The sequence below is a fragment of the Calliphora vicina genome, chromosome 5 (genome assembly GCF_958450345.1).
Source record: "Calliphora vicina chromosome 5, idCalVici1.1, whole genome shotgun sequence".
Lineage (NCBI taxonomy): Eukaryota > Metazoa > Arthropoda > Insecta > Diptera > Calliphoridae > Calliphora > Calliphora vicina.
In genome coordinates, this window is record NC_088784.1 from 8,318,937 (window position 1) to 8,346,172 (window position 27,236).

Here is a 27,236-nt window from a genome sequence, read left to right on the forward strand (position 1 = left end):
TCCATGTTCACGTTTATAATTTACTATATACCTCAATCGTAGCAAAAAATAAATGCATGTGATCACTCATATTTCCCTTACTTTGATATCGTTTTCTAGTTACTTTATAACGAAAATTTTAAAATGACGAAAATTACTTATAATTCGTAAACTAAAGCTCCAAGAGCGAAAACAATGAAAATCTGTGATCACTCATATTTCCACCGAAATTTGATTTTTATATCGAAAATTCCAAAATATCTAAAATTGCTTATAATTCGTAAACTAAAAGTCCTAGATCGAAAATAATGAAAATCTGTGATCACTCATATTTCCAACCGAAATTTGATTTTTATATCGAAAATTCCAAAATATCTAAAATTGCTTATAATTCGTAAACTAAAGGTCTTAGAGCGAAAATAATGAAAATCTGTGATCACTCATATTTCCAACCAAAATTTGATTTTTATATTGAAAATTCCAAAATATCTAAAATTGCTTATAATTCGTAAACTAAAGGTCCTAGAGCGAAAATAATGAAAATCTGTGATCACTCATATTTCCCACCAAAATTTGATTTTTATATCGAAAATTCCAAAATATCTAAAATTGCTTATAATTCGTAAACTAAAGGTCCTAGATCGAAAATAATGAAAATCTGTGATCACTCATATTTCCAACCGAAATTTGATTTTTATATCGAAAATTCCAAAATATCTAAAATTGCTTATAATTCGTAAACTAAAGGTCCTAGATCGAAAATAATGAAAATCTGTGATCACTCATATTTCCAACCGAAATTTGATTTTTATATCGAAAATTCCAAAATATCTAAAATTGCTTATAATTCGTAAACTATAGGTCCTAGAGCGAAAACAATGAAAATCTGTGATCACTCATATTTCCCACCGAAATTTGATTTTTATATCGAAAATTCCAAAATATCTGAAATTGCTTATAATTCGTAAACTAAAGGTCCTAGAGCGAAAACAATGAAAATCTGTGATCACTCATATTTCCCACCGAAATTTGATTTTTATATCGAAAATTCCAAAATATCTGAAATTGCTTATATTTCGTAAACTAAAGGTCCTAGATCGAAAACAATGAAAATCTGTGATCACTCATATTTCCCACCAAAATTTGATTTTTATATCGAAAATTCCAAAATATCTAAAATTGCTTATAATTCGTAAACTAAAGGTCCTAGAGCGAAAACAATGAAAATCTGTGATCACTCATATTTACCACCAAAATTTGATTTTTATATCGAAAATTCCAAAATATCTAAAATTGCTTATATTTCGTAAACTAAAGGTCGTAGAGCGAAAATAAGGAAAATCTGTGATCACTCATATTTCCAACCAAAATTTGATTTTTATATCGAAAATTCCAAAATATCTAAAATTGCTTATAATTCGTAAACTAAAGGTCCTAGATCGAAAATAATAAAATTGCTTATAATTCGTAAACTAAAGGTCCTAGAACGAAAACAATGAAAATCTGTGATCACTCATATTTCCAACCGAAATTTGATTTTTATATCGAAAATTCCAAAATATCTAAAATTGCTTATAATTCGTAAACTAAAGGTCCTAGATCGAAAATAATGAAAATCTGTGATCACTCATATTTCCAACCAAAATTTGATTTTTATATCGAAAATTCCAAAATATCTAAAATTGCTTATATTTCGTAAACTAAAGGTCCTAGAGCGAAAATAATGAAAATCTGTGATCACTCATATTTCCAACCGAAATTTGATTTTTATATCGAAAATTCCAAAATATCTAAAATTGCTTATATTTCGTAAACTAAAGGTCCTAGATCGAAAACAATGAAAATCTGTGATCACTCATATTTCCAACAAAAATTTAATTTTTATATCGAAAATTCCAAAATATCTAAAATTGCTTATAATTCGTAAACTAAAGGTCCTAAAGCGAAAACAATGAAAATCTGTGATCACTGATATTTACCACCAAAATTTGATTTTTATATTGAAAATTCCAAAATATCTAAAATTGCTTATAATTCGTAAACTAAAGGTCCTAGATCGAAAATAATGAAAATCTGTGATCACTCATATTTCCAACCAAAATTTGATTTTTATATCGAAAATTCCAAAATATCTAAAATTGCTTATATTTCGTAAACTAAAGGTCCTAGAGCGAAAATAATGAAAATCTGTGATCACTCATATTTCCAACCGAAATTTGATTTTTATATCGAAAATTCCAAAATATCTAAAATTGCTTATAATTCGTAAACTAAAGGTCCTAGAGCGAAAACAATGAAAATCTGTGATCACTGATATTTACCACCAAAATTTGATTTTTATATCGAAAATTCCAAAATATCTAAAATTGCTTATAATTCGTAAACTAAAGGTCCTAGAGCGAAAATAATGAAAATCTGTGATCACTCATATTTCCAACAGAAATTTGATTATTATATCGAAAATTCCAAAATATCTAAAATTGCTTATAATTCGTAAACTAAAGGTCCTAGATCGAAAATAATGAAAATCTGTGATCACTCATATTTCCAACCGAAATTTGATTATTATATCGAAAATTCCAAAATATCTAAAATTGCTTATAATTCGTAAACTAAAGGTCCTAGAGCGAAAACAATGAAAATCTGTGATCACTGATATTTACCACCAAAATTTGATTTTTATATCGAAAATTCCAAAATATCTAAAATTGCTTATAATTCGTAAACTAAAGGTCCTAGAGCGAAAATAATGAAAATCTGTGATCACTCATATTTCCAACAGAAATTTGATTATTATATCGAAAATTCCAAAATATCTAAAATTGCTTAAATTCGTAAACTAAAGGTCCTAGAACGAAAACAATGAAAATCTGTGATCACTCATATTTCCAACCGAAATTTGATTATTATATCGAAAATTCCAAAATATCTAAAATTGCTTATAATTCGTAAACTAAAGGTCCTAGATCGAAAATAATGAAAATCTGTGATCACTCATATTTCCAACCGAAATTTGATTGTTATATCGAAAATTCCAAAATATCTAAAATTGCTTATAATTCGTAAACTAAAGGTCCTAGAGCGAAAACAATGAAAATCTGTGATCACTCATATTTCCAACCGAAATTTGATTTTTATATCGAAAATTCCAAAATATCTAAAATTGCTTATAATTCGTAAACTAAAGGTCCTAGATCGAAAATAATAAAATTGCTTATAATTCGTAAACTAAAGGTCCTAGAACGAAAACAATGAAAATCTGTGATCACTCATATTTCCAACCGAAATTTGATTTTTATATCGAAAATTCCAAAATATCTAAAATTGCTTATAATTCGTAAACTAAAGGTCCTAGATCGAAAATAATGAAAATCTGTGATCACTCATATTTCCAACCAAAATTTGATTTTTATATCGAAAATTCCAAAATATCTAAAATTGCTTATATTTCGTAAACTAAAGGTCCTAGAGCGAAAATAATGAAAATCTGTGATCACTCATATTTCCAACCGAAATTTGATTTTTATATCGAAAATTCCAAAATATCTAAAATTGCTTATATTTCGTAAACTAAAGGTCCTAGATCGAAAACAATGAAAATCTGTGATCACTCATATTTCCAACAAAAATTAAATTTTTATATCGAAAATTTCAAAATATCTAAAATTGCTTATAATTCGTAAACTAAAGGTCCTAAAGCGAAAACAATGAAAATCTGTGATCACTCATATTTCCAACCGAAATTTGATTTTTATATCGAAAATTCCAAAATATCTAAAATTGCTTATAATTCGTAAACTAAAGGTCCTAGATCGAAAATAATGAAAATCTGTGATCACTCATATTTCCAACCGAAATTTGATTTTTATATCGAAAATTCCAAAATATCTAAAATTGCTTATAATTCGTAAACTAAAGGTATTAGATCGAAAATAATGAAAATCTGTGATCACTCATATTTCCCAACAAAATTTGATTTTTATATCGAAAATTCGAAAATATCTAAAATTGAAAATAATGAAAATCTGTGATCACTCATATTTCCAACCAAATTTGATTTTTATATCGAAAAAAAAAATTAAAATTGCTTATAATTCGTAAACTAAAGGTCCTAGAGCAAAAATAATGAAAATCTGTGATCACTCATATTTCCCACCAAAACTTAATTTTCGCGATGAAAATTTCAAACTATCTAAAATTGCTTATAATTCGTAAACTAAAGGTCCTAGATCGAAAATAATGAAAATCTGTGATCACTCATATTTCCAACCGAAATTTGATTTTTATATCGAAAATTCCAAAATATCTAAAATTGCTTATAATTCGTAAACTAAAGGTCCTAGAGCGAAAACAATGAAAATCTGTGATCACTCATATTTCCAACCAAAATTTGATTTTTATATCGAAAATTCCAAAATATCTAAAATTGCTTATAATTTGTAAACTAAAGGTGCTAGAGCGAAAATAATGAAAATCTGTGATCACTCATATTTCCCACCAAAACTTAATTTTCGCGATGAAAATTTCAAACTATCTAAAATTGCTTATAATTCGTAAACTAAAGGGTTTAGAGAGAAAATAAAGAAAATCTGTGATCACTCATATTTCCCATCATATTTCTCATATTTCCCATCGGTTTTCATGAATAAAATCCAAAATATCTAAAATTGCTTATAACAGGATTTTGTTCATCCACTCGTTCACTTTCACTTTGCATTTGATAAATTAGTTTTTCTCTTTTTGGTACAACTATGAAAAAAAACAATTAATTTATTCTAAAATATTTTTATTAAAGAATAGAATTTCCTTAAAATATTACTTAAATTACAATTTAAACACTTGCAGCAGCACTCTCAACCCAAGAACGTAGCACGGCAACATTAGCATAAACACCAGGATAGTTTGGATAAGCACAACCATAGCCCCATGATACAACACCAACCAACTCACCACCTGACACCAGCGGACCACCCGAATCACCTTGACAAGAGTCCTTGCCAACAGTATAACCGCAAATCATGCTGGCCTTAATTTTAGAGCCATAGCCATAGTTGGAAGAAGCGCATTGAGTACGAGCAACAATTTTAATATCGATGTATCGTAATTGAGTGGGTAGAGAATCCGAACCAGAGCTTGTGGTACCCCAACCGGAAACAGAAGCCACAGCACCAGTAGCAGTAGCAGTTGAAGTCAAAGCGATAGGTTTAATTGTGGAGGAAGTAGTCAAGGATGAGCTCAAACGTATGACAGCGATATCGTTAACTTTGGTATTTGAATTGTAACCTTCATGGTTCTTGAAAGCAGCCACACTAACCAAAATGCCACCGGAATTCCAGAATGATGAACCTGCACGAACCTTCAAAACAGAGGTAGAAACTGATTGCAAACAGTGAGCAGCCGTCACTATGATCTGGTTATTGTAAATGGAACCGCCGCAAGAATGAGAACCACCACGCTGTAGAGAGATTTGCCACGGAAAGGAGCTGATAGATGTTGTAACACCACCAACAATACGACCATCCAATTGAGGTACCATGCCTTCCGGCATGGCAGCACCTAAAGCACAGGCTACTGCCGACAATAAAATCACAAACTTTAACATATTCTCAGAGGTCTGACTAAGTACTGACATGTTTACTAACTATTCTTATGGCTTTTTATAGTTAGTGTTATGTACCTCTTTATCGCCTTTAGACTGTGATCAGTTTATGTTGATATTTAACAATCTACTATTGTATTTAAGAAACATAATTTTGATTAGATTATTTAAGGGTTTTGGTGAAATGCTTTGAACCTATAGCTTTCTATATATTTTCTTTAAACAATCATAATTTGTGTTAACTGATAGATTGATACGTTTAATTACTTTACATCATCCTTTATTTTAAGGTAAATAAAGTAAAATTGCAAATTTTTGCAAGTCTTCAAAGGGTTTTATGCCTCAAAATTTAATCATAAAAATGTTAAATCAAATTCATTATTAAGATTTCATAAAGCATTTATTTCAGTCCAATTTAAACAGAGGTAGCAGTCTTCTCCACCCAAGAACGAAGGGCAGCAACATCAGCATAGACACCAGGGTAGTTAGCGAAGGCACAACCATAGCCCCATGATACAACACCAGCCAAAACACCACCAGATACCAATGGGCCGCCAGAATCACCTTGGCAAGAGTCCTTACCAACAGTATAGGCGCACAGCATGGTAGCCTTGATTTCAGAGCCATAACCGTAGGTGGAAGAAGCACATTGGTTACGACTTACAATCTTAACATCAATATATTTCAATTGAGTAGGCATGGATGGAGAACCAGATGCCGTAGTACCCCAACCAGAGACCGAAGCAGCAGCGCCATTAGCTGGAGTAGTGGAAGCCAAAGGAATGGGCTTAATAGTTGAAGACAGAGGCAAGGGTGTGCTTAAACGAATGACAGCAATATCGTTAACCATGGTGCTGGCCTTGTAACCTTCATGATTCTTGAATGCAGCTACATCGACTAAAACTCCACCGGAAATCCAGAAAGAAGATCCAGCACGAACCTTTAATATAGAGATATTAACAGATTGCAGACAGTGAGCAGCAGTCACAATGATCTGGTTATTGTAGACGCTACCGCCACAAGAATGAGAACCACTACGTTGGAGGGAGATTTGCCAAGGAAAGGCACTAATGGATGCTGGAGCTCCACCAACAATACGACCATCCAATTGAGGGAGCATGCCCTCTGGTATGGCAGCGCCTAAAGCACAAGCTATAGCGCTTAATAAAATCACAAACTTCAACATGTTGTCTGTAGGTAAAACTAACTACTGGTATTTTTACCAATTACTATTCTCTTTTATATATAGTATATGCTTTAGATTTCATTAATGCCTATAGTTTAATTGATTCATCATTAGATTATGTTAGATTTCTATTGATATGAAACAATCTGCTATTGTATGTAAGACATAGTATTATGATTAGATTATTCGGGGTTTTTCATGAGAGTATTTATTAAACTAACTAAGAAGGTTGGCTGTACAAGTAAGTAAATCTAAATTTAATCTATTATTTCTTAGAAAGTGATAATATGTATTTTCCATGTTCAAAATGATAATATTTAATAGTAAATAACTTAATAAAAACAATTGAAAAAGCTATACAGTGGTCGACATAAGTCTACGTACGACCACAATTTTTGCCACTTTATTAGAGAAAACCCGGTAAATAAAAAAATAATAATGCAGTTTTGTTTGAAAGCTATTTTTATTGCTATGCACCAAAAAATTTTGATGCAATGTAAACTTGCAAAATTATTCATAAAAAACAATAAAAAACATTGACAAAAGTCTACATACGACCACAGCATGCCCTGGTTTTTTTTTGAATACTAACAGATAAGCAATGCAATTTATTAAGTCTACAGATCAAGAAATATTCAGTTACTTTGAAAACACTGGTACAGTTAAAAACAAGCCGCGAAGTGGTCGCCCAAAGAAACTACATCGTAGAGATGTAATCATCATTTTAAAAGAAGTCAACAAAAACTCAAAAGTAAATACCACACAATTGGCCAAAGAACTCGCAACAAGATCAGAAGATATTGTTTATTCACGAACAATTCAAAGAACCTTAAATAATAATGGTAATTAAAGCAAAAATCCTCGTAAATTAGCGAACGCATCGCAAACTGCGTTTGGAATTCGCACTTTGAAAAGGACATGGAATTCTGGAAGCGAGTTTTGTTCACTGATGAGTTGAAGTATAACATATTTGGAAGTGTTGGAGAGAGATAAAGTATGGCGCAAAACAAATACAGCAATGGATCCGAAAAACTTACTCGCTACAGTTAAGCATGGTGTTGGCAGTGTGATGGTTATGAGGATAATATGTATCGTTATCAGTACAAATCCATTTTGGAACAAAATTTGAGAGCTATCAACGGATATTTTAACTCTTGGTTAAAGTTGGATTTTTCAGCAAGATAACGATCCGAAACATTGGTCTCAAATTGTCAAAGATTGGCTACTCTACCATGCCCCATGCCCCATGACAATTGTACACACCACCTCAAAGCCCGGACTTAAATGTTATTGAGCAAGTGTGGGAAATTCTACAACGGAAGATCCGAAAACATCTTATTACTTGAGCACCAATGTTAAAGGAGAACCTTCCAGAAGAATGGCAAAATATAACGTCCGCAGAACTGAAAAATTTAGTTGCTTCGATGCCCAGACGCTTGTAGATGCCCGTGGTGGTCCAACGAAATATTGAATTTAATGAAAATTTGTATTCGCTGAACATTTTTATTTAGTGTACAGATCGTATGTAGACTTTTGTCAACATATTTTTTTTAATTTTTTGTTAATAAAAGTTAAATTAATTATAAATTTAGCGATATTTTTTTGTTATATTACTAAAAATGCATTTGAAATAAAACTGCATCATTACTTTTACTTATTATGGTTTAGAAGTCCGCGAGTTACGAAAATAATGGTCGTATGTAGACTTTTGTCGGTCACTGTATATGATTGCGACGAATTTTTAGGAAAACTTGAAAGTGGAGAAAATCGGCTAATATCTCCAGTTTTATTATTATGCTAATTAAAGCATAATGTCTTTTCTTTACAAAATCCCTATCTGTATACATAATAAAAAATATGATTTTCCAGAATTTTCCAAAAATTTTCTCAAAAAAAATGTTTCCCGAAGTGGCTGCTTTTCGTTACAAAATCATTATATTAATTTGCTACACATTTGATTTGTACTGTATTATTTAGTTATCCAGTGGGCGTGGAGAGTAGGCGTCACCGAAAAATTATTTTTATTTTCATATTACAATCAATTATAATATTTATTAAAGGACAATTTTAAATTCTATCTGAACAATTTATTAGTCTGCTTTTACACAATGCAAGTTTTCTTGCCGCAAGTCTGAGTTTATAGGAGAGAGAGTCAAGAGAGGCCAGTACACTTGCTTGTACTGGCAAGACTCTTCAATTCTTGCGTCAAGTAAACTTGCTGTTTGTAAAAGCAACTTAGAGCTGAAAAATGGGTTCTTAAATATCTTTTATCTCAATTATAGAACGATTTGGATGACACACCTTTTTAGGGCTACCAGATATCTGGGAGTTTCCAGATATTGATTAAAATCAAGGATTTCGTAGTTTCAATAGTTATTTTTTTCGCTCCATCTGCAATTTTTGATAGCTTGATAATACCAGATAATAAAGTGATCCAAAAATTTAATCTCTCGGTCAGTATTAATCGTTACAAATGTCTTAAACGTATAAAATAATTCGAATTATAAAAAGATATTCTAAAGTGTTAATAATAAGTTTATTCAAGTCCCAATTTAAACGGAATTAGCACTGCTAACAATCCAAGATTGGAGATCGGCAACATTAGCATAGACACCAGGGTAGTTAGTGAAGGCACAACCATAGCCCCAAGATACAACACCAACCAAAAGTCCACCGGATACCAATGGACCACCAGAATCACCTTGGCAAGAGTCTTTACCGACAGTATAGGCACAAATCATGGTAGATCTGATTTCAGAACCATAACCATAGCTGGAAGATGCGCACTGGGTGCGGCTTAGAATTTTAACATCCACAGATCTCAATTGACTGGGTAGAGAGGCAGAACCAGACGCGGTAGTACCCCAGCCAGATACAGTAGCAGCAGCACCATTAGCCGGAGCACTGGTAGCCAAAGCTATTGGCTTAATGGTGGATGATGTGATTAATAATGAGCTTAAACGTATCACGGCTATATCGTTTATCATAGTATCGGCATCATAACCTTCATGATTCTTAAAAGCAGCAACATCCAACAAAACTCCGCCAGAATACCAAAAGGAAGAACCAGCACGGACCTTTAACACAGAGGTAGTAACAGATTGTAAACAGTGAGCTGCCGTCACAATGATTTGATTATTGTATATGGAACCACCACAGGAGTGAGAGCCACTACGTTGGAGTGAGATTTGCCAGGGAAAGGAGCTGATGGTGGTAGCTACACCGCCAACAATGCGACCATCCAATTGGGGAAGCATGCCCTCTGGTACTGTAGCACCTAAAGCGCCAACGACGGCCGATAATAAAATTAGTAACTTTAACATATTCACTGAACTATAACCACAATAACTGGTGTATTTGCCCACTATTCTTCCTTTATATATACCTATAAACAGGGGTATTCAAAAATGATGGCTTTCCATACATTTTCGTCATGTAAACCATTATTGACTTTAGTAATCGTTTATGATTGCCGGTGATTGTATATACTATTTATAAATGTCCAATTTGACACTATTTATTTAGTTTCATTGAACATAAATAATTATTTATTGATACCAGAAGCGTGTGTTAATTTGGCGAAGAAAATAAATTTTGATAAGATTATTTTTATGAAATTTGACAAGCATTTAATAAGGTTTGTAAGTGATTTAAAGCAAATTATTAATTTATTATGACCATAAAACAAAACTGAATTTAATAGAATTTAATCGACTTCCTACTTTTTAAACTAATGAATCATATGTCGAGTAAATTAGATTATTAATCTCTTTATTTTTTAAATTTTAAATGAGTTTTAGTTATGTTTAAAATTTAATTGTATCAATAATACTTTTACCGCCATAAAATCTAATTTTTATTTCCTTGATTTTGTTTAAAAGAATCATTATATACAAACGTTTAAATTTTTAAAGCGAGTTCAAGGCGAAATTCTACAAGATGGCAACACGAAGACATCTGGCGAATTCGATTGCCTCGCTTAAGAGGCAAAATAAATTTTATGTATGGATTTTGATGTTTGTCATAGAAATCAGCTGTTTAGTTGAGGTTACCGTGTATAAATTCACCTTGAACGAATTTTTATTCATAATTGGGCTGTATAATTTTTAACGACGACTATAGGTTTTAAAGTGCCAGTCCTTCAAAATCACTTTAATAATCTTATTTCGTGTGAATAAGTTTAAAAAATATCAAGCATTGTAAAACAATCATATTTATAACGGATCGTAAATTAATGTAATAATCAAAAATGTCATAAATAATAATTAATACATTAATATTATCAAGATTTATTGCTGTTATTTAAACAACACCAATTGTTTTGATTTGATTTATGTAGTATTTGCTTTTCATTGAGGAATTAAGAACTTTAGAGGTTACATTCTTGCAGTTTCTTGAGAAATTGTTAAGGGTTCTAAACGAACTGAATTCTTAAATAAAATAAAAGTAAAAATTCTTTATAAAATTTCTTATGTATTTATTTAAATGGATAAAGCATTTTTCGTAACCCAGGTGCGGAGAACAGCAACATCAGCATATACACCAGGATAGTTGGCGTAGGCGCAGCCATAACCCCATGATACAACACCAGCCAAGACACCACCGGACACCAAAGGGCCGCCAGAGTCACCTTGGCAAGAGTCCTTATCGGCAGTGTAGGCACAGATCATGGTAGACTTGATTTCAGCACCATAGCCATAGGTGGAAGAAGCGCATTGACTGCGATCGACAATCTTAAGGTTGACATATCTCAATTGAGCGGGAATGCTGCCACCAGATGAGGTGGTACCCCAACCGGAAACCGTAGCAGCAGCTCCACTAGGAGGGGCATTGGTAGCCAAAGCAATAGCCTTAATCGTGGAAGACATCATCAAAGAAGAGCTCAAACGAATGATGGCAATATCGTTAACCATGGTTTTGTAGTTGTAGCCTTCATGGCTCTTGTAAGCAGCCACACCAACCAAAACACCACCAGAATTCCAGTAGGAAGAACCAGCACGAATCTTCAAGACAGAGGTCGAGACGGATTGCAAGCAATGGGCAGCAGTCACAATGATTTTGGAGTTGTAGATGGAACCACCGCAAGAGTGAGAACCACTACGTTGGAGAGAGATTTGCCAAGGGAATGAACTGATGGTGGTAGCTTCACCGCCAACAATGCGTCCATCCAATTGAGGGATCATACCCTCAGGCACGGCAGCACCCAAAGCACAGGCAACAGCACACAATAAAACCACTAATTTCAACATTGTTTGTTTGATTTATTAAACAACTACTAAAGTTTTGAATTCCAACACTTGATATTTATATGAATTGCAAGTGTTAGGAATTTAAATGGTCAAATTCGAATGCCCAGATAAGATTTAAAAAAAACATCTTGCATTTTTCCTTTTAATTTGTTAAAATACTTGCCTCTTTTCACACGATTAAACTAAAACTAATTTAAAATGATAAGATTAGTTTTAGCATGGAATATTTTTTTATTAAAATTCCAAATGTTTAATTATATGTTCGAATGGTGAAGTGAGTTATTTATTTAAAAACTAAATGAAGGAGTTAGGTTAAAGACAATATAGGCAATATAGGCTTAATTCATTGAATCTTAATTTAGCAAATCATTCCAAACAATAAAAATTCTTTAGCTTAATTCAAAGGTTTTTATTTCAAAAGAATTCATTCAGTGTTGTGTTCAGTTCAGATGTAATTAATTCATAATACGAACGCACCCACTCTCTTGCTCTCTCGTTAACCGTAAACGAACGGAATCCCGTAACTTCCAGTAATAATTTGAACAGTTCAAATAAATAAATAAAATAAAATGAATTGAACAGAATTTACTTAAGCCTTTTTGTCAAATCTAATTGAATTGAAGAAAAATTAAATCATTCAATAGATTTTATTAAATTGTATTGTAATGGATTTGAATTAAAGAAAATTTTAATGATTCAATCAATAATTAATTCTATAGATAATTTATTCTCAAATGAATAAATTCACTACGTTTGAAGTAGGGTAGAATGGGGATCATTCGCCATAGGGGCACATCTGCCAACACCGAATAGCTTAAAAACCGAGTAATCGATTTTCTTACATTATCAAGTTATGTTTTCGTTTATCGATTATTTATCATCCCTGAAAGTGGGAAAGTTAAATTTTACATATGATGTGAGACACACGCTATTAATGGTTTTTCAAGAAGCTTTGAAAATATTTCAGCGTGTGAATTTTTTGTGCTATCTTTAGTTTTTGTGATACAAAAAATATATTGGTTGGTAATAGAATGTCTATAATAGTGAACAATATTTGAAGTACGAAAAGAATTTATATTAAACATCATAACTCCCCCTGGGGCACATTCGCCAGATACAAGGAATCCCTTTAATGTAGAGCAAAATGTTGATAAAATATAGAAAAATTCAGTCACACGTTCTTTAAATTTTTTTTGTAAATTATGTGAAATAAGCAATAAATATCTAGTTTATTATACTTTGATTTGTGAATTAAGGTATAAAACCGTAAAATACGTTTATATTTTTTGATTGTTTTGGTTTCGTTTCGGCCTTTTTGGTCAGTCTAGAAATGTTAAAAAAATGTTTATTAAGATGAGATAGGCAAGATTGAAATGATCAAACCTAAAGCCAACATATCTAACTAAGTATTCGAAACAAGAAACAAATTAAGAATATGTATTGTGGTCTTAATTTGAGATAGCCTCAAAAAAAAGTGGCGTATGGTCCCTCTTCTACCCTACTAAGAAATTATGCCTAGGAATTAATTCGTAATGAATTCTTTAAGGGAATGGTTAAGAGGAATAATATATTTGATTTAAAATTATGTATTAATTCTTTCGATATTTGGAATAGGCTACAAAATACTACAATTCAAGAATTTATTAGAAATTAATTAAAATCTTTGGGTGAAACTCAAATCTGTTTTCTAAACACTATATACACAATTTAATCTTCAATCTCTCGAGCAGCAGAATTCCATAAACGATTTTTTGTTTTTGAATTCATTTTATCTTGTCTCGATATTGGTTTCAAATGAGCGGCGTCCACTATATCTCTAAAATAAAAAAAGGAATTATATTTCAAATGATTTTTAGCAAATTCATTAATTTACTGCCAGTTTCTCTAAGACGAAAGAATGTCTGTGAAAACCGATTTACGATTATTTTAAAAAGATTTGCATACTAATCTATTCGTTTCACTTTTCTTTGAACATAGAAAAACTGCCAAGTTAATAAACTTACTTAAATTCATCATAACTTTTAGTGTTATTAACAGCTCGCAATTTTGCCTCATTTCTTAATGTATGTAATTCACCAGACTTTAAAGTCTCCAGACACATTTCCTCTAAATATTGTAACTCTTCAGCCGTTATTTTAGCTGCTATATTGGTTGAAAACATTTTTTTAATTCAATAACTTTCTATTATTTCAAGAATTTTATTAGAGATGTACAAAAACTATTTATTTTGGAATAAAATCCTTCGATAAGTATTGCCAATAGCAACATGGAGTGGTTGTACATTGCCAAGGCAATAGAAAACAAAAATGTTACAGGGATATTATTTATGATGTATAAAATAATTTAAACAATTAAATATTAACATTTATGATGTTCAAATGGCTCAGACTGATGTGCGCTGTAAAAAAGTTCTCATATTTTTATTTCTATGTATGTTATCGTTAGGATCATGGTGAACGTCATTTATATTTTGATGTGAAAATATTTGTTATTTAAAAAAATAATAAGATTCCGTAAAGATTATGTTTAGACTAATCTTATTGAATATTATTAATATAAATACTTTGCTCACAAAAAAAAGGAAACCACATATTATAGAATAGTAGATAAGATATGTATATAGCCCAATTAATGCAAACCCGTCACAAACCAAAACAAATTTTAAATTCTTTTAATATATTGTTACGTTTTAACCAGGGTTTACAATTGCTACTATATTAGCCGTCAATTGCAGTAAATATACATTTTTATCAATCTGCATACTAAAAATATAGTTACTATTATAATTTTGTATAACTCTGCTAATATAAATTGCTGTTACTATTCATATATTACTATACAAATTGCAATGTTAGTTTGCAATTTCTAGTAGCAGATACAACCAGTTGTCAACTCGTTATTGTAGCACAACAACCAAAATATATGTTCGTGCTATAGCAGCATACACACTTTTTTGCCGAACTAATATTGCGCGTCAGCATTCGTTTTTGTTTTGTTGTGCTATCAATTTTCTCTGGCAGCAATTTACATTTCTTTGGTTGCTTTGCTATGGTTGCATTGATATTTCTTGTTTTTTGGCTATTTGGATGCTGCTAGTTATTTTATTGTCAAGTATGTAATACGAAATAACGATTATTCATTAGTGTAAATATTTTTGAATCTAACTGAGATATTGACTTGCATTTTTTTTGTAAGACCAAAAATTAAAATATCTAAACAAGAAAAAAAATGTTCGGAATAAATGTGGATCAAATTGTTCCTAATATGTATTTGCAATCCTATTAAAATTTTGATAAAAATTTTAGTTTTAGAAACTCAATAAATATGTAATCTGTAATAAAATCTTTATTTATTAGCAAAACTCAATGAAATTTTCAACGTTTTTTAAATTTGTCATTCCAAATTACAAAGTGTAAAAAAACTTTTCAAAAGGTTAAAAGGAATCCCACAATTCCTAAAAATTTAAGCGAAAATCCCGAAAATGGTATTTTTTACAATTTTAACCATATGGTCTACATTTCCTTCGGGGCTGGGAAAATACTTTGGGGATAAATAGGGAACAAATCAAGGTTTCTAAAGCTGCTTTCCGTTTTTTGATCCCAACTTTGGGATTTTAGAACATGTGGCCCAAAGTTGAAATTTTTATCAAAAAATAGGTCAAATTCCGAAGGACGAAAGGGCAACATGTTCAAAAAATAGGACATGTTTTTTATATCAAAATGTTCTCTGTAAAGCTACCTTACAGAAAAACATAAAATTGTTATATGTTCTTAAAGAAAGTTTTTTTTTAATAAAAAAGATTTAAGTCACCTTTTCATCCAAAAAACAGCAAAAATCTAACTATTTTTTGAATTCTTAAATTGAAAATCGTTTATTTTTGGATCTATAATCGATATTACTCTGAAATATTTTGTATATTACTGATAATTTAGTTGTCTAACTAACAAAAAAAAATCGAGCCCGTTCGGTACAAAAGTACGACCTATATTTTTAAAAAAGCGGACCAAGGTATGGCAAAATTTTAAAATTTCAATTTTGAAATGCCTATAACTCGAAAAGTATAAGAGATAAATAGCACACACAAGCATATTTTTTCAAGACATAGGCGAGCGCTTTCTAAACATATAAAACTCTTTGAAATCGAATGGAAAACAAAAAAATGGCACGTGTTTAAAAATTTTGCATGACGAAGGTACCCTATTCTGAGCCCCCATAGCGCCGCCCCTGAGGCATTTGTAGGTCCCATTTCAATAATTTAAACTCGAATACTCCTTGGCTATGCCCGCGTCAAATTTTATCCTGATCAGATCAGCCGTTTAGAAATGCCAGATATATTTCAAAAAAATTTTGATTCTGCCCAACTGTACATTGGGTGTGTTTACTGATATGTTGTTATGCACTTATCAAGAACAGCAACTGATAGCATCAATTGCAGAAATGTCAATTGTGCTACAGCACAACTACAGAAGTGTGTATTTTTGCTAGAAAAGTTTGCCAGCACAACAAAATAAAACGAATGGAGTGCAATATTAGCACGACAGAAAAACTGTGTGTGGTACTAAAGCACGAACATATATTTTGGTGGATATGCAATGGATTGTGTTTGCTACTAAAAATTGCAGACTAGCATTGCAATTTTAATAGTAATACGAACGAACAGTATGAATATTTATATTAGCTGATTGTGATGAAATGAGATAATTTCATATTTATTGCATAGTCAAATGTAAGAAATATGTTGCTAGAGCTGAATATCGAAACCCTGGTTTTAACCTTTTCAAAACGTTTGGTTTATTTCCTTTAAATAAACCGGATACTTTTGATTGCCGTTTAGTAGTTTGAAAATTGTAACAACTCTTTATTTATTTAAAATGTACAACAACAGAATTAAATAGTCACTCAATGTTTTTTTTTATACACGTTTATAAATTCTCAGAAATTCAGACACAATTTATAATGTACACGAATTTACTTGAAAAACACAATACACTTTAAGGCACTCAGTTGATGTTTATTCGAAAAGCGTCTCTGCTAAACTCATTCACGACTGCAACCTCTGCCACTATTTATAACACTGCCATCTGCACTCTAGATTGCTCTTTAACTGTCAAAGTTCGAATATTCTAGATCATACGCCATCTGTGGTGTACTTTCTACAATGTTCTTTAACTGAATATTCGAATTCAAACAGCGTTGCCAACTTACGATCAATGGTCAACTCTAGATTGCTCTTTAACTGTCAAAGTTCGAATATTCTAGATCATACGCCATCTGTGGTGTACTTTCTACAATGTTCTTTAACTGAATATTCGAATTCAAACAGCGTTGCCAACTTACGATCAATGGTCAACTGAAAGCTTTTATTTAATAATGTCCACAGATATGTTACAGTTTGCTATTACAGCACTGTTATTTGAAAGCATTATGCTACTTTTAAATCAGCCCTTAAAATCGTTATATTTGAATTCAAGTACAATTTCGTAACAATATTAAATTTACATTACAGAAAATCGGATGATGCAAAACTTCCCAACCACTTCATTCTAAATACTTTTTAACAGGTATTGCAATATGTTGCCGAGTGTTGTCATGATGGAATATTACGGTTTAATGTCTGGTTGCATATTCTTTACGGGTTTCGGCCCGTTTCAAACGAATCAGTTGCGTTCGGTATAGGTTCCCTGTGATGTTCTGGTCAGATTTCAGCAGCTCATAATATATATGACCCTTTTGTTCCCACCAAATACAGATAATTACCTTAGCGCCATGAATATTTGGCTTTGGTATCTATTCGGCTGGTTGACCGGGCTTCACATACGATCTCTTACGCTTCGGCTTATCGTAAGGGATCCATTTTACATCTGAAGTAATAATTCGAAGCAAAAATTATTTTCAAACATCTTTTCGAACATAACATAATCGTCTTTCATGGTCTCTTAGCTTCAATTCGTATGGTACCCAATTTCCCATCTTTTGGATCCTCCTGCTACCTGCAAACGTTTTGAAAGTGCTGCTTGAGTAGCTCCCAATGAATTTGCTGGCCTAGGAGATCTTTGTCTTCCGTGTCAAAATCACCACTTCTGAGCGGAACAAACCATCTCTTGCACGTTGAAACCAATGGAACATATTCACCATAAGTTTTTAAAAGCAATCGGTGTTCTTCAGCGGCTCTTTTTTGAAATTAAAGAAGTAAAGCAAATCTTCTCGCATATGACGATTCGATTAATACAAATCCCTAGTTGGATTCCCTTGTTTTTTATTAATGCGACGATATATTGAACCAATTATAGATTCAATCGTTTCCTTTGAAATATTTTGCCATTCCCTTATAACAGCATCTGATAAAGGTTCCTTCTTGGTATTATTTTGTGTCCGTATTTTGTAAATTAAAATTTCCCATAGGTTTTCTATGGAGGTCTGGCGATTGGGTAGGCCACTGTCTTTTCCTTCGGCCTTTTTACATATGTGATCCCACCACTGCCTTTTTAGAAATAATATGTTTTTTACGGGGCGATAGCAACCATTCTTAGATTATTGGTAACCTCCTGAAGAGTATTTTTTTGGGAATTTCTTAACCTCTATTGCCATTAAATTATCTTGTCTTGGATTGGTTTTACCATGTCTTTCTCCCAAATGTTGAGTTTTTGCAGTACCTTTTTCACGATTTTCTTTTGTAATATTTGAAACTGCTGATTTATTAATTAGACACAGTTAGTTTTTCGTTTCAATCCTTTCCTTATTTAGCTTTTTAAATGTTCGCAAATTTTGCAGCTGGATGCAATATAGTTCGGGAACCGGGAATATTCATTGAAATTTCCTTGAATTAGACAAGGAACAGAAACCCTTAGGTTAATTTCCCTGGCATTTATTTCGTAAATTATGTCTTTTAAATCTTATCTAGTAAATGGAACATGTATGTACTTCTTGAGTATTAAGAAAGTATCAATAGGTCTTATCGAAAATTTATACTAGTTATTATAATATACCCAACATTCTAATATGATAACTAACTTGCATATTCATATAAATAGGTTGTAATGGTCTGCAGAAATACAGTAGTTGCTTTTTTATCAACATGTTGAAATTTGTGATTTTGTTGTCGGCTATTGCCTGCGCTTTGGGGGCTGCCATTCCTGAGGGAATGGTCCCTGAATTGGATGGTCGCATTGTTGGTGGTGTGGCTACCACCATTAGCTCCTATCCTTGGCAAATCTCCCTCCAACGTAGTGGTTCTCATTCTTGCGGTGGTTCCATCTACAATTCTAAGATCATAGTAACTGCTGCTCACTGCTTGCAATCCGTCTCTGCATCTGTGTTGAAGGTTCGTGCCGGTTCTTCCTACTGGAATTCCGGTGGTGTTTTGGTGAGTGTTGCTGCTTTCAAGAATCACGAAGGTTACAACTCCAATACCAAAGTTAACGACATTGCCGTCATCCGTTTGAGCTCATCTTTAACCATGTCCTCCAGCATCAAATCCATCGCTTTAGCTACATCTGCTCCCGCTAATGGTGCTGCTGCTACCGTCTCCGGTTGGGGTACTACCTCGTCTGGTGGTAGCATTCCCGCTCAATTAAGATACGTCAACCTTAAGATTGTAGGCCGCACTCAATGTGCTTCTTCCACCTATGGTTATGGTAGTCAAATCAAGTCCAGCATGTTGTGTGCCTACACTGTCGGCAAGGACTCTTGCCAAGGTGATTCTGGTGGCCCTCTAGTGTCCGGTGGTGTATTGGTTGGTGTTGTCTCCTGGGGCTATGGATGTGCATACACCAACTACCCTGGTGTGTATGCTGATGTAGCTGCTCTCCGCTCCTGGGTTGTCAGTGCAGCTTCTTCCGTTTAAATTTGATTGTAAATAAAGATTTTAAAGAATTGTTTAAAACACAGTAGTTTTAGTTTTCTCCCGATTATTTTTTTTTTATTTAATATATTATTAATCATTGATTTGACAATTTGAGTTCTCATCTGATTTAAATGAGCACGAAAGTTATAATTACGATCAGTCAGTAACATTGGCTTTAAAAATAAATTGTGTTCGTATTGCTCATTTATATTTTGATACAGATTCGTTATTCTAATTCATATTGACTATAGATTCTAGAACCTGGAGATTTAAAAAAACCGGAACAATTCAAAATCTTGATTTTAAAAAATTTAAAACCGATCGGTTTGGTTTTTTTCGGTTTTGCATAAGAAGATTAATTGTAAGGAGTTAAGTATGATCAGTTTGGATTATGGAGTATGGATTAGGTTATTTTCCCCTCACACGAAAGACAGTATGTTACTTCACCTTAAGCAATTAGTGCTCATGGTAAATGGTATACAAATTCAAATGTTATTATAAAAATCGTCACAGCTGACTGCGCTGATTTTTAATTCATTTAGCTTATGATATATTTTTATATTAATGATAAGGAAGAAATGATTTTACATAACAAATATATTTAATTTTGTACGTACCACTCAAATCAAAGACACTTGAGTTTAATCAATGAATTTAAGTGTGAGTATTTTTTTTTAATTCAACCGCAATCAAATTTTTAACGCAATTCTTTTGGAATTTCCCAGAAATTAACTAAAAGTCATTTTATAAACATTGTAACAAAAAATATTAGCTACAAATATTTATATTTAACGAAACATTTAGTTAAGACGCATGTTTTTTAAAAATTCATGAATTGATCGTCATATTGAATACAAATTTGTAGGTTCAAATATATTTCAACATTTTTACTGAGTTTAGATCCTGAGATTGCCTGTTTATAAATTAGATAGCCGCTCTTAGAAATCTTTTATAAAATATAGGTAGTATTTGTATTGACAATTTGTTATCGCATAGGTCCGACCTTAACATAGTAATTATATTGTTCGGGACCAAGGTTAACCACGTCTTAAATGAATTTTGGATTAGCCAAAACTAATTTACTAGAATTGTTAATTGTAAATTAGCTAGAATTGTTTCTGTCAGGCCTGCCACACATTTTGTTCGGAATGGTTTAAATTCAGAAGTTTTCATTCCGATCGATTTCGTTTTAGGTTCTTTAGATTCCGTGTAATTTATTAATTCCAAAAATATTTAATAATTCTGTATTTGTGATTTTAATTTGACATCGTTTTTTAAATTAAATCAAAAGTAAAGTTTTTGCTACAGAAATTGATTAAAAATTTTAGAAAAACAAATACAGGCCTGTCACACATTTTTTTTCGGAATGGTTTCAATTCCGTAGTTTTTATTCCGATCGATTTCGTTTCAGATTCCGTGTAATTTATCAATTCCAAAAATATTTTATAATTCTATTTCTGATTTAAATTTCACAGCGTCTTTTGTATTAAAATAAAAGGAAAGCTTTTGGTACAGAAATTAATTAAAAATTTTAGAAAAACAAATAATTACAATGAAATATCAATTCAACTTTGAAATCTGAAAGTGGTTTCATTCCGAAGCAAATTTTAGTTTTACTTTTTCTGAAGAAGCAAAATTCGTAATTAATTCCCCTTTCGATCGGAATGGAATTCTGTAACATGCTTGATTATTTACATTTTTCTTCATAGTTTTTTCGATAAATAAAAAAATAAAATTTTATGTATACGCCCCCCAGGTGGAATCGAACCACTTCGACGTTAATCGACTACAGGTTTGAAGCCTGCACCCCGGACCACCGAAGTTCAGTGGGGCAATAAGTTATAGCAAACACAACGTATTTAACTTACACTTCTTACAAAAAAGAATACGAGAATTTTATTTGAACAGAAGAAAATCTGCATTTAACCAAACAAAATAATAAAAACAAAAATACACCAAAGCAAAACAGAAGAATAAAACTAGAAAAACATACCAAAACAAAAGAAGAATAAATACACCTCAGCACAACAATCAAAGCATATGTTTCGGCGTCTTATAAATATAACCACCACCCTTTAAAAATTAATAATAAAACAATCAAATTACGGTATAAATACCAACACCCTTTAAAAATTAATAATAAAAACAATCAAATTACGATGTGAAAAATAGTTTTTAAAAACGTTTTTATATTATTTTTAAAAAATTCTAAGCAGAAACATAAAATACATTTATTTTTAATTCAAAAATGCTATTCTTTTTAAGACTTAATTAAACGGAGAAAACAAAGCAGAATTACACAAAAAAACAAAGATAAGAAATATAAAAAAGGGAATGTGTATATTACTCATAGAAATTAATTGTTTCCAAAACAAATAAATACGCAAAAAAAAGTAAAGAAGTTTAACTTCTAGAATTCAACGATAATTGTTGTTTAACGTAGGACTTCTATAGAACGACGACCATCTTAAGTACTGATAGTTCATTTGCGAGGTTGTTGAATGTTAATATGGGGCTTTGTAGCAACATGTGCTGGTGGTTTTGGATTATGGGCCACCTGGGCTGCCTCAGGACTATAATCTGAATTACCCTTGACAGGAGCTCCACTCACCGACATAGCATTTACATTAACAGGTTGCTTAAAGTACAAATTATGTTAGTATAAAATATATTAGGGGCAAACAAAAACTTACAGTTAAACCAGTACAATCTTCGGCATCTTTGGCAGGACGTTCCGCATTGGGTGTTTTATGTTGTACAATACGCATGCCACCAGCCTTAACTGAAATATGTACGGATTACATATAAACAAATTATTTCTAAACATGTACATAACTCCCATTCCCCTCCAAACACTTAATATTCCCATATATGTGCATATGATTATTAGTCAATAACAAAGTATTTGAAGGTCAACTTTAATTATTAACCTCCATTTTCATAAACAATTTTGAAATTTATCGGATGTTTATAAAATAAAATTTCCATGCAATATTTGTTTTATAAACCGTTAATAAATTTATAAATTATTTATGAATATGGGCGAAGTCATTTAAAAACAAAAATACATAAACAAAATACATAAAAAACAATGTACATACATACATGTGTATTTTTGATATTCTTCAAATGCGCATTTTATTTTTGCTGGTCAAAATTAACACATATACATCAAAATTCTTACCTGCCGGTGGATGTCCAGCCAATAAAGTAGGTTGTTGTTCATCAGCCATATTGTATTTTGTGATTCTAAAAAAAAAATGTTGCAAGTATTGAACAAATCGAATGAGTAGTTTAATTTCAATGTTAAAAATGTTTAGAATATGAGTTCTAATTACCTTTTTAAAAAAGTTTGCTTATTTTTTTGATAATTTTTATCGCGTTTACTTGTGACACGACTGCAGTTTCTGTAGCTATTATCTGTTTTTAGAATATATTTTTTGTTCTATTCTTTAAGTTGTTGTAGTTGTCGGTGTTTCCTTTTTGCGATTATTTACTGTATTTGTTTGTTGTTGTTCTTCATCGCAATTTCCTTTTATGCATTGAACGAGATAAATAAATGCACTTCATCTTTACAGTGTTGTATTTCACTTTTTTTAACACACAAACGGTCTATGTTTTTTTTATATATCGCACTCCGAAATTAGTACATAAATGGCTGTAGCTCTTAGTTTAGGAGTTATAGGAATTTAAAGTCTATCCCCCATATGCATAAACAGTTTTTAAATTTGTCAAAGGTTTATAAAACAAATTTTGAATGGAAATTTAGTTTTATAAACCTTTGATAAATTTAAAAATTGTTTATGCATATGGGAGTATATATATAATAGTACATTTCTCATATATTTTGAATATAATCTGATCATTATTGGTAGCATTGAATAGTGCTTCAAAATACCTTTAATATGATATATAATATGGTACTATTTATTAACATTCTAAACCAAAAATTCCTTTTTGAATTTATATGACAGTACTTCAGAAAATGTTTATATACAGAAAATTTGATTTTAGCGATACACCCCCGAGTTTAAAGTCCCTTCGACCGACCTAAGGTCAGCAATACATAAAATATGAATATTAACAGAAAAAATTATGAAAATATAAACTGTTACTGGGATCTTTATTTGTTCCAAAATTTTATAAAAACAGCCTATAAGTTTTATTATCTATGCTAATAGGTAAATTATACAATACATTTAACCTAACGTTAAATCAACTATTGGAAGGTATCTTCATCGAAATTATTATTCCTTTTTAGAAAATCAGCCTACAAATGGTAGGACAACCTCGATTTTTACCTATTTTGTATCTATATCTGGATTACTAAGTAATTAATATAGACAATATGGATATCTAATGCTATATATTTCAAAGGCCTTTGAAACGATGTATAGGTCAAAATATTTCTTAACAAGAATTTTTTTTCAACAAAAAAAATTAGTTCGTCATAAATTGTTTGCAAAAAAATATATTTCAAATTTAAAAAAATTTTAATTTTTTACTAATAAATTAAAAAATTATCGTTTTTTAAAAATTTTAAATAAAAATTCAAAAAAATGTATTTTTAAATTTTGTTTACCTAAAAAAAATATTTACAATGTTTACTTTAAAGTATAATTTGGTTAGCTATATAAGATTCGGCACAGCCGAATATAGCTCTCTTACTTGTTTGTGTTTAATTTGTTCGCTTAGGGGTTAATGTCTATTGTGAATGAAAAGTTGCAGCTAAACAGCTGTCTCAGAAAAAATCCGACAATGACAATTAATTTTGACAGTAAAGAAAACTAATTAATAGATTAATTGATAAACATTAGGAAAATAAACGAATTATACACAGAAATAATTGCACATTCATTCAAATATAACTCAAATATATAAATACGCTACTAACACATATAAACAATAAAACATGAAGGATGCAAAGGTAAAAGTAACAATCAAAATGAAGATGGAAAATTAAACAAATTCAAAGAAACTAAAATTACATCATATATAAAAAGTGTAGTTTCTAAAAAGATGCAAGCAATCTTAAAACGACTAATTTTTTTATTATTTACTTTAATTAAATTTACATTATCCGGTTGTTTTAATTTTACCACTCAGAATTTTCCGGCTTTGAAAAATGATAATTTGTTGAAAGCGGCACGTGGCGAAGACGTAGATCGTGTACCAGTATGGGTAATGAGACAAGCCGGCCGCTATTTACCCGAATTCCAAGAAGTACGCAAGGTGCATGATTTTTTTACGGTGTGCAGGACTCCGGAATTGGCCTGTGAAGTTACTATGCAGCCATTGAGAAGATTCGATTTAGATGCTTCAATTATATTTTCTGATATTTTGGTTATACCCCAGGCATTGGGTATGACTGTGGAAATGCATCCGGGTGTGGTATGTAAATTTTAATAAAGAACTTTTACTAAGATTTTAGTTATGTATAAATTTTATTTTTTTAGGGCCCAGTTTTCCCCGAACCTTTACAAACTCCTGCTGATTTGGCGAAACTAACTCCTGAAGGAGCGGTGAACCGTTTAACTTACGTGGGAGATGCCATTACCATGATGAGACATAAATTAGAGGGCAAAGTACCACTTATAGGTTTTACCGGGGCACCAGTAAGTCTAATATATGATATGATTTGTTTATCAAAACTTTATGGTTTTTTTCTTTAGTGGACTCTTATGGGCTATATGATAGAGGGTGGAGGTAGTAAAACTATGTCCAAGGCTAAATTTTGGCTTACTGACTATTCAGAAGATGCTAAGAAGCTTTTAGAAATGCTTACTGCTTCTATTGTCGACTACTTGGAAATGCAAGTTAAGGCTGGAGCCCAACTTTTACAAATGTTTGAATCTTCTGCCGAGCATTTAACCAAAGAAGACTTTTTAAAATGGTGTGTGCCTTATATTAAGGAAATTAATGACAAATTGAAACAGCGTTTAACTGACCAGGGAATTCCTTTAGTACCCATGGTAAATATAAAACAGTCAAATTCCACTTACCTTACGACTGATTTCTTGATTTTCTTGCATTTTCAGACATTATTCGCCAAAGGTGCTGGTCACTCTTTAGCCGAACAAGCACAATTGGGCTATGAAGTTTTAGGTCTTGACTGGACTGTAGATCCCGAAGATGCCCGCAAACAAGTTGGTCCCAATATTACACTGCAGGGCAATTTGGATCCACAGGATATGTATAAAACACCCGAAGAAATACGCGAATTAACTACAACAATGGTGCGCAAATTTGGTAAAACTCGTTATATTGCCAATTTGGGTCACGGTATAACACCACTAACTCCCATTGTTAGTATGGAGACATTGGTCGATGCTGTCCACAAAGCCTTGTAGATTAAGTTTAACTTTTTGAGTATAACGTAGAATTGTAATAAACTTTTAATGGTAATGGTTTGTTAATTTATATATAAATTGTTGTCTTTCTTTATTTCACTTCTAATAAATTTGAGGTTTGTCTTATAACTTGGTCATATAACATAAAAGAAGAGCCGACACAGACTAATAATGTCCCAATAATAATATCTGAAAATAATAGCAGTATTTGTAAAATGTACTATCAGCTCAATCATGAATAAGGTATCTGAGGGAGTTTCTTCCCTATTCCCATTTTTAACACGGAATTTGAATGGGAAAAGGAAAAAACTCCGGCGGATATTTTTTATTCATGATTGGGCTGTATGTATTTAGTTTTAAAAGCTGAACTTACTTTTACCGGGAATTCTTTCCCCCAACATATATCCCGTAATAGCCGTAAAAGCAAAGGTCAAAGAATTGGCCACCGGAACGGCAACCGTTATATTGCAAGATTGTAAAGTCCAAACATATAAGACGCTGCCGGATTGATTCAGCAAAAATGGCACCCAATATTTTAGGCGCAATGCAATAGTTTTCAATTCTAGCCATATATTTTTGGCGGAAGAACCGGTATTTATTTGTTCAATGCCTTGACTACCCAATTTTATAAAAGGATTTGTACAGCCCCATAATATGCCCACAGCAATCAATGATACTAAAATAAATCATTTTCCAATTAAATTATTAAAATTATTATATTTAAACTTACAAATATTAAAAAACATTGCAAACAAGGTCTATTAACCGGCTTTCATAAACTTATAATTACAAAAAGAATCCAGGGTTGGATAGTTAAAAATATATGATTGATACTTTTTTTTTGAAATGCTGTATATTTATATTAATAGAAAGGAAACACCAAATAAATGAATGAAAATTAGTCGTCATTGTAGAAGCGGCGGTTGCTGAGTTGACACCCCTTGGGCGTGTGAAACCGGGTTATTCCAGTGCGTGGAACCGTCTGTCATTGTAATATCTAAAATGAGTAGTTACCATTCCTGTATTAATC

General features: G+C 31.6%; 9 protein-coding genes and 1 non-coding gene across 10 annotated transcripts; 2 read left to right on the forward strand and 8 right to left on the reverse strand.

The window, feature by feature from the left end:
- Window positions 1-4,810: 4,810 nt before the first annotated feature.
- Window positions 4,811-5,581, reverse strand: LOC135962479 (trypsin alpha-4-like). The gene has a single exon (XM_065514436.1). It carries the CDS (start codon window positions 5,579-5,581, stop codon window positions 4,811-4,813), a length of 771 nt encoding a protein of 256 aa, XP_065370508.1.
- Window positions 5,582-5,979: 398 nt separating this feature from the next.
- Window positions 5,980-6,787, reverse strand: LOC135962480 (trypsin alpha-4-like). The gene has a single exon (XM_065514438.1). It carries the CDS (start codon window positions 6,762-6,764, stop codon window positions 5,994-5,996), a length of 771 nt encoding a protein of 256 aa, XP_065370510.1. The 5' UTR covers window positions 6,765-6,787; the 3' UTR covers window positions 5,980-5,993.
- A 2,529-nt stretch (window positions 6,788-9,316) lies between these two features.
- Window positions 9,317-10,087, reverse strand: LOC135962481 (trypsin alpha-4-like). The gene has a single exon (XM_065514439.1). The coding sequence runs from the start codon at window positions 10,085-10,087 to the stop codon at window positions 9,317-9,319; it is 771 nt and encodes a 256-aa protein (XP_065370511.1).
- A 1,122-nt stretch (window positions 10,088-11,209) lies between these two features.
- Window positions 11,210-12,029, reverse strand: LOC135962484 (trypsin alpha-4-like). Its single transcript, XM_065514442.1, has one exon. The coding sequence runs from the start codon at window positions 12,011-12,013 to the stop codon at window positions 11,246-11,248; it is 768 nt and encodes a 255-aa protein (XP_065370514.1). The 5' UTR covers window positions 12,014-12,029; the 3' UTR covers window positions 11,210-11,245.
- A 1,685-nt stretch (window positions 12,030-13,714) lies between these two features.
- On the reverse strand, window positions 13,715-14,314 carry LOC135962491 (coiled-coil domain-containing protein 103). The gene is made up of 2 exons (XM_065514449.1): window positions 14,017-14,314; window positions 13,715-13,829 (listed from the first exon to the last, which is right to left on the reverse strand). The coding sequence occupies exons 1-2, from the start codon at window positions 14,172-14,174 to the stop codon at window positions 13,721-13,723; spliced, it is 267 nt and encodes an 88-aa protein (XP_065370521.1). The 5' UTR covers window positions 14,175-14,314; the 3' UTR covers window positions 13,715-13,720.
- Window positions 14,315-19,065: 4,751 nt separating this feature from the next.
- On the forward strand, window positions 19,066-19,882 carry LOC135962485 (trypsin alpha-4-like). Its single transcript, XM_065514443.1, has one exon. It carries the CDS (start codon window positions 19,089-19,091, stop codon window positions 19,854-19,856), a length of 768 nt encoding a protein of 255 aa, XP_065370515.1. The 5' UTR covers window positions 19,066-19,088; the 3' UTR covers window positions 19,857-19,882.
- A 1,720-nt stretch (window positions 19,883-21,602) lies between these two features.
- TRNASTOP-UCA (transfer RNA opal suppressor (anticodon UCA)) lies at window positions 21,603-21,689 on the reverse strand. The gene has a single exon. It is a non-coding gene; the product is annotated as a tRNA-Sec (tRNA).
- Window positions 21,690-22,010: 321 nt separating this feature from the next.
- LOC135960198 (death-associated protein 1) lies at window positions 22,011-23,337 on the reverse strand. Its single transcript, XM_065511431.1, has 4 exons — window positions 23,195-23,337; window positions 23,041-23,105; window positions 22,550-22,638; window positions 22,011-22,494 (listed from the first exon to the last, which is right to left on the reverse strand). The coding sequence occupies exons 2-4, from the start codon at window positions 23,087-23,089 to the stop codon at window positions 22,339-22,341; spliced, it is 294 nt and encodes a 97-aa protein (XP_065367503.1). The 5' UTR covers window positions 23,090-23,105; window positions 23,195-23,337; the 3' UTR covers window positions 22,011-22,338.
- Window positions 23,338-24,615: 1,278 nt separating this feature from the next.
- Urod (uroporphyrinogen decarboxylase) lies at window positions 24,616-26,284 on the forward strand. Its single transcript, XM_065511952.1, has 5 exons — window positions 24,616-24,783; window positions 24,963-25,247; window positions 25,313-25,471; window positions 25,529-25,828; window positions 25,895-26,284. Exons 1-5 carry the CDS (start codon window positions 24,769-24,771, stop codon window positions 26,204-26,206), a joined length of 1,071 nt encoding a protein of 356 aa, XP_065368024.1. The 5' UTR covers window positions 24,616-24,768; the 3' UTR covers window positions 26,207-26,284.
- LOC135960621 (transmembrane protein 234 homolog) lies at window positions 26,259-27,048 on the reverse strand. Its single transcript, XM_065511953.1, has 3 exons — window positions 26,937-27,048; window positions 26,580-26,882; window positions 26,259-26,395 (listed from the first exon to the last, which is right to left on the reverse strand). Exons 1-3 carry the CDS (start codon window positions 26,950-26,952, stop codon window positions 26,298-26,300), a joined length of 417 nt encoding a protein of 138 aa, XP_065368025.1. The 5' UTR covers window positions 26,953-27,048; the 3' UTR covers window positions 26,259-26,297.
- Window positions 27,049-27,236: the final 188 nt, after the last annotated feature.

Coding starts and splice junctions, on each gene's coding strand:
- LOC135960621 (XM_065511953.1), bottom strand. Junction 26,396..26,579: donor GGAAAGAATTCCCGGTAAAA/GTAAGTTCAGCT, acceptor TATTATTTTCAG/ATATTATTATTGGGACATTA.
- LOC135962484 (XM_065514442.1), bottom strand. CDS start 12,013: ATGTTGAAATTAGTGGTTTTATTGTGTGCTGTTGCCTGTGCTTTGGGT.
- LOC135962480 (XM_065514438.1), bottom strand. CDS start 6,764: ATGTTGAAGTTTGTGATTTTATTAAGCGCTATAGCTTGTGCTTTAGGC.
- LOC135962479 (XM_065514436.1), bottom strand. CDS start 5,581: ATGTTAAAGTTTGTGATTTTATTGTCGGCAGTAGCCTGTGCTTTAGGT.
- LOC135962485 (XM_065514443.1), top strand. CDS start 19,089: ATGTTGAAATTTGTGATTTTGTTGTCGGCTATTGCCTGCGCTTTGGGG.
- LOC135960198 (XM_065511431.1), bottom strand. CDS start 23,089: ATGGCTGATGAACAACAACCTACTTTATTGGCTGGACATCCACCGGCA. Junction 22,639..23,040: donor GGCTGGACATCCACCGGCAG/GTAAGAATTTTG, acceptor TACATATTTCAG/TTAAGGCTGGTGGCATGCGT. Junction 22,495..22,549: donor AAGATTGTACTGGTTTAACT/GTAAGTTTTTGT, acceptor TTGTACTTTAAG/CAACCTGTTAATGTAAATGC.
- LOC135962481 (XM_065514439.1), bottom strand. CDS start 10,087: ATGTTAAAGTTACTAATTTTATTATCGGCCGTCGTTGGCGCTTTAGGT.
- Urod (XM_065511952.1), top strand. Junction 25,472..25,528: donor TAGGTTTTACCGGGGCACCA/GTAAGTCTAATA, acceptor TTTTTTCTTTAG/TGGACTCTTATGGGCTATAT. Junction 25,829..25,894: donor GAATTCCTTTAGTACCCATG/GTAAATATAAAA, acceptor TTGCATTTTCAG/ACATTATTCGCCAAAGGTGC.
- LOC135962491 (XM_065514449.1), bottom strand. CDS start 14,174: ATGTTTTCAACCAATATAGCAGCTAAAATAACGGCTGAAGAGTTACAA. Junction 13,830..14,016: donor AAAAGTTATGATGAATTTAA/GTAAGTTTATTA, acceptor TTTTTATTTTAG/AGATATAGTGGACGCCGCTC.